The following is a 6,041-nucleotide window of genomic DNA, read 5'->3' on the forward strand; positions in this document are numbered from 1 at the left end:
CACTTCAACATTTAGATCAAAATAAAGTGAAGAGAGTTTAAATTTCAAGTTTCAACTATCTGTCAATATGTTGAGTATCCTCCAAAAATTTTTTCGTAGAAGGTATTTGCAATAACCTTGATACCAAGCTCTAACATTATTCTCTAGCAAGCGTAATACCCGCCCAAATCATCGCTCTCGGGGTTCTTAGTTAAACAGTATGTTGTCTACGTTCTAATGCCTAAATTTTCATTATAAATATTAAGTAAAATTTGTTTTAATTATGTATTATTTATTTGTAATGTAGTTCTTCAGAAAAGGAATTGTTGGATAATCGGTCATATTTATGCAAGTATAGCTTGCTTACCCTTTCTCTTGGACATCGGTGAAGTCTTATCCTATTTGAAGCTTGTATGTCTTTAGTCCGAGCACGATCTTTTTTATAATCATTTTACATTTTGGCAAGACTTCAATATATTCAGCTACGTAATTGATTGTCTTTATGCACGTATTGATCATTAACTTTTCCAGCTGTTTTTTATAGTTGTAGTGTTTTTCCGATCACAACCATTGAGTTTTGCTACATTACATTATTTTAAATTTCAGGTCCCGGATTTATTTAGTAGTCTTATTTTAAAAGACTTATTTAGGTATTTAACAGTACTCACTGGTTATATGATATTAAATATGTAGCACTACAATTATTATGTACATTATGGACAAACATTTTTCTAGGAACAATATTATACACTGGTCCATAGGACGGCATGGAGCTAGACTTGGCCTTCCCTGTGGTACCTCATGTAGTGCGTGTCTACCAATACTTGAAGAAATGACACCAGAACACCTGATGTGTTTTTGTCCAGGTCTGGCCAGAACTAGGTTTAAGTTTCTAGGGGCCCCTTTCTTCAACTCACTTAGCGATATCTCCAGCATCAGCATTAGCCAGATTCTTGCCTTTGTTAATGCCTCTGGTTGGTTCTAGTTTGACCCTCTATCTACTACCCACTATTACGAGGTTTTTGTGGACTCAAAACGGCTTTCATCCTTAGCTATTTGAGGAGGATTCGTCCTCCCTCCACCTCAACTAACTAACTAACTATATTATACAAACAACCATATTTAAAATACTTGCTATTATTTTCAACATAAAATTAACATTTGTAAAAAAGATCAAGAAATAAATTTTGATTAAATTTTGGTCATAATAATGAAGTGCATCTTCAATTGGTCAAAACAGTATTGCTCAATGATAATTGTCGGAACTTGCGCTTCTTAGGGGCACGTTTAATTATCTGATCTGTTTGTGGATATGTGAATATATCTACACAAAAGCTATCACTTCTTAGTTCCAAATAGTAGTAAGAGTAAGATATTGGCAATTGAAATTTAACTGTCTGCATAACACACCTTGCAAAGTAACGACAAAAATAAACAGTATTTGTATAACATGTCTCTATAGAAACGACAAGTAAATATTTCTGTACAATTATGAACATTGTATTTAGGTTTCGTTGGACAAAATATAAACGCAATATTGCAACCAATTCGAAAGTGAGAGTAGATTGCAATTCAATTGCGCTATGTATGTAGGATAAATATGTAGGATAGTATATGGAGGAGCAGGCGCCATTAAAATTTCTTATTTAATGTCTGACATTCGCTTGAATATTTCCATAAAGCACTAATTGTGCAATTACCAATTTACTTATTTACAGTCGACATTATTATATTACTAAATAAACCTTAAAGTTCAATTTGCAGTTGGCAATTGGCAATTGACTTACACAAATTTAAACTTATTTAAACTGCGAAAAGTGCTTGGCACAAGACATAAACCTCATAAAATATTTAAAGCGAATAGACAAACAAAATTCAAAACTTACTTGGAAGCAGGACAAGCTGTTTATTCTGTGAAAGTAAACGCAAGTAACTAAATGAATAACGACATGTTTCCCTTCGGAGCTAACAACAATTTTCAAAGGAAATATCTCAACTTGAATGGCCAATATAAGTACTTTTGGTCATTATTTATTCAACATAAGTGCATTTTCTAACTTTTTACTGAATTGAGCAGTTTATATCAGGCGGTGGCAAAATCATTGTCGTTGTTACTGTGTGGATTGCACTGCACATTGGGTTTTAGTTAGATTTTTCTGTATTTACTTATCCATCGTTTATTTTGTTTTTTATAGTTTCAATAATTCATCAAAGACATTCAAAATAATATTGAAATAAGTGCACAAGCGCCATGAAGGCGCTGTACTCATTTTAATACTGAGCTTTAAGTAAGAAAAAAAATTATAATTGAAAAATATCACTAAACTAATGTGTTACTATTTACTTTGTGGTATGAATTAAAGAAACGAAAGTAATACATTTACTCACAATATACAACAAACAACATACATACATTTGTACAAATAAACTGAAGTACGTTTTCTTCCCATAACAAATTTTGGTGCATCCATAAAATGAAAAAAAAAGGAAAAGTTGTTAATAAATTTCTAGCAATCTCGATGATGGAGCACTTGAAGCTATGAGATCCATTCACGATGGTACCGCAGCAGCAAAAAAAAAATGCAGCAAACGTAAGACAGAGATTCAGGCATTTTCCATTCGCAGGAAATTGAGTGCAAAACTATAAGTAACTGCAGAACTCTACAGCGGAAGACTGAACTTTGCGGTGGGTGCAATCAGAGAGCGGAGTAAATAGTTCCAAAATGCTTATGCATATCAAAAGGCCTAAGGCGATGAAAAATTTATTACGCCATCATAACAAAATCGATGAAAATAAACTTATGAGTTGGAAGTAATCGAAAAGGATGCAAATAAAATGAAAATTATATGGCCTATAAAATTTTGAGTAATATTGGATTTTTCTCATTTTGTGAAAAATCCAACTAAAAACTTAAGTCATGAAAATTATTTCAGATACTTAAACAGGTATAGTAGTACACACGTAAATATACATCTTTTTAGCTACGAAAGATGAAATATTTTATGGGTTATTAAATGTGATTGCTTTTAAACTTCAAAATATATTTTCATGCTTTTCACAAGAAACCGTTTAAAAGTGATTTAATATTGAGGAAAATTAACAAGGATGGGTGGGAAAAAGCCCCGAAGTGAAATCGATAATGAAGTGTTTTTTCTGTTGTCTAAGTTAAGTAGCTACACCATTCTTCAATTACTGCGTGGAAAAAGAAAATATTATACCATACTTTAATAATATAACTTTATTACTAGCTGTTAGATGGAAGAAGAAAGAAAGTGTTGTACTATCTTTGATGTTAATATAGTATTTGCATTAATAATACCAAAATGAAACAGTTTAAAATCAATAACAATAAATTTTTATAATAAAGCATTTTTTTTAGATAAAGGCTCGTTATATACATAGCTGTGAGAAGAACTCTGAAGTCGCAACTTAGTATTTATCAAGCATCGATATGAAAGATTTACTAAATAATTGAAAAATTGTTACTGATTTTACTTCATACGTGAGTTATTTAAGACTTATTGCAAAGATTTCAAACACTTCATATTTTCTACATATTCACATGTAGTTATATATCCTACATGTAGACTTTTGCCTTAAAATTCCGTTTCATATTTGGAATTATTACTTACTTACTTAGTTGGCCTTTACAGACGTGGGTCGTCTTTAGACGCGTCGAGTAGCCTCCGCCAGTCAGCCCGATTAGTTGCTTTCTGACGCCAGTTGGTAGTATCGAGCGCCCCCAAATGTTGGCCACCTGGTCCTTCTACCAAAAATGCGGACGTCCTCTACCGCGTTTTCCACCAGCGGGTACCGAATCAAATACCTTTCAAGCCGGAGTACTTTCTTTCATTCGCACGACATGACTAAGCCAGCGTTGCCACTGAATTTTTATGCGCTTAACTATGTCAATGTCGCGATATAGCTCATACAGCTCATCGTTCCATCTAATTCGATACTCGTCGCCAATTTGTTGGCAAGAGTGATTCTTCGTTGAATATCTAGGCTGACGTCATTTTTTGGTGTTTTAGCTGGTTCCCAAATAAACAAAGTCTTTCACAACTTCGAACTTATAATTGTCAACAATGACGTTGTAATTATTACGGTCTACAAAAAGCCTTGTTCTATGTAACAAGGCTGTCCAGATTAGATATGAACGCGGGCGAATATAAATCACTAAATAACTTAAATATTTCATTTATTTGATTAAATCGTATGTTCCATAATACATTCAAGATTTCAGGTAAGACTTATTTAGGCTAGTAAGGTCTTATTATTAGAATAAACAAAAATTCAAAATTTTTTTTATATATTTTTTGTATTGATATCTTAATAATGAGACCAGACTAACGTTAATAAATAATACCTAAATCTTTATTTAAGATTTTTATTCCATCGTATAAAAATAGATATTCTCTTACGCAACATTGTAATTGTGAATGGTACAAGTTATAAACTTAGTGTTCATGTCATTTAAGAAACGAATGTCAAAAAGTAAATTTTTCTCCGTAACATAGTAAAAACTAAGTTTGGAGCAGTTTAACAAAAATTTTTGTCCTAATGGTAAAATATAAAGCTAGAATGATGTCGGAATATCGACAAATGCTGGAGGATCCACCACCAAATACTAGTATTAAACTAGTTAATAATAGTTTAACACATTGGGAAGTAACAATTATTGGACCACAGGACACTGTTTATGCAGGCGGAGAATTTAAATTGGATATACAGTTTCCTTGGAATTATCCATTTAGAACTCCAAGAATACGTTTCAAGACTAAAATTTATCACTGTAATGTGGATGAAAATGGCATATTCTGCAAAAATGAGTTTGAAAGAAATTGGTTTGCTCGTCAGCACATATATTGCATACTTGTTACAATGAACTCAATGTTGGTTAAATGCGATCCCACAGATGCTTACAACGCTGATATAGCTGCACAATATATGCAGAAAAGGGAAGAATTCGATAAAATTGCACTGGATTGGACTAGACGCTATGCCGATGCTTTCAGAATTGATTCGTAAATCGCTAACTACCAGATAAAGAATGCAGCAATTTTTTTCAATATCAAATTAGATATGATATTGAAATAAATAATAAAATGATCAACTAAGAAGAATAAGAATTGAGTTTCAGTTTTTATCTTGTATAAAGTACTTTAGTACATCATAAAGATCAACTATAGTCGCGCTGCTCCGATCCATTAGGAGTTCGTATCCTGTTTATTTCTATTTCTAAGTATTTAGTAGATTTAGTTATAAAAATAATTGTAATATAATATATCTGAATATGTTAACATTTTTACAGGTTCCATAAGATTTTTATTTTTGGTGGCAAATTGTAAGTGAGAATAGCTACATTTCCTTTTAAATTCAGGCACGAGTTATTCAGGCAAGAGTTATTTCTCCATGACTTTCTGGATAATGTGGGCCTAAACATTACTATTAGATTCGATATATAGTATATAATGCATTTAATTACATGCAAGAAATGTTTTCACTTTGTTTATACATTAAGACCGAAAAGTTTTCGGAAATTCTCATTTAAAATTCGCGCGCTGTATATTTTTCGATATTTTAAGTTTATGTAGTTTGGCAGCACTGTCCTTAATTACTATGCCAAAAATGAGCGCGATCTGTCAGACAGTTCGTTTACGGCAGCTGTTGAAACCAGTTCACCTCAGTAGGGCGTTGCGAAAAAAACAATGGAAAAAAATATTGAACAAAGAGTTTGCATCAAATTTTGTGTTTCGAACGAAATTTCGTGTGCAGAATCGTTGCGAATGCTACAAAAGGCTTATGGGGAATCAGTTTTATCGAAAACTCAAGTTTATGAGTGGTACAAAGCCTTCCAGGACGGTCGTACGACCGTCGAAGACATTTCGCAACGCACTACTGAGGTGAACTGGTTTCAACAGCTGCCGTAAACGAACTGTCTGACAGATCGAGCTCATTTTTGGCATAGTAATTAAGGACAGTGCTGCCAAACTACATAAACTTAAAATATCGAAAAATATACAGCGCGCGAATTTTAAATGAGAATTTCCGAAAACTTTTC

At 32.7% G+C, this 6,041-nt stretch overlaps 1 protein-coding gene across 1 annotated transcript; it reads left to right on the plus strand.

Annotated features, from left to right (window-relative positions):
* Window positions 1-4,465: 4,465 nt before the first annotated feature.
* Window positions 4,466-5,033, plus strand: LOC119672975 (ubiquitin-conjugating enzyme E2-24 kDa-like). The gene has a single exon (XM_038084163.1). The coding sequence runs from the start codon at window positions 4,541-4,543 to the stop codon at window positions 5,006-5,008; it is 468 nt and encodes a 155-aa protein (XP_037940091.1). The 5' UTR covers window positions 4,466-4,540; the 3' UTR covers window positions 5,009-5,033.
* The last annotated feature ends 1,008 nt before the right edge of the window (window positions 5,034-6,041 follow it).

This window comes from Teleopsis dalmanni, chromosome 1 (genome assembly GCF_002237135.1).
Source record: "Teleopsis dalmanni isolate 2A chromosome 1, ASM223713v2, whole genome shotgun sequence".
Lineage (NCBI taxonomy): Eukaryota > Metazoa > Arthropoda > Insecta > Diptera > Diopsidae > Teleopsis > Teleopsis dalmanni.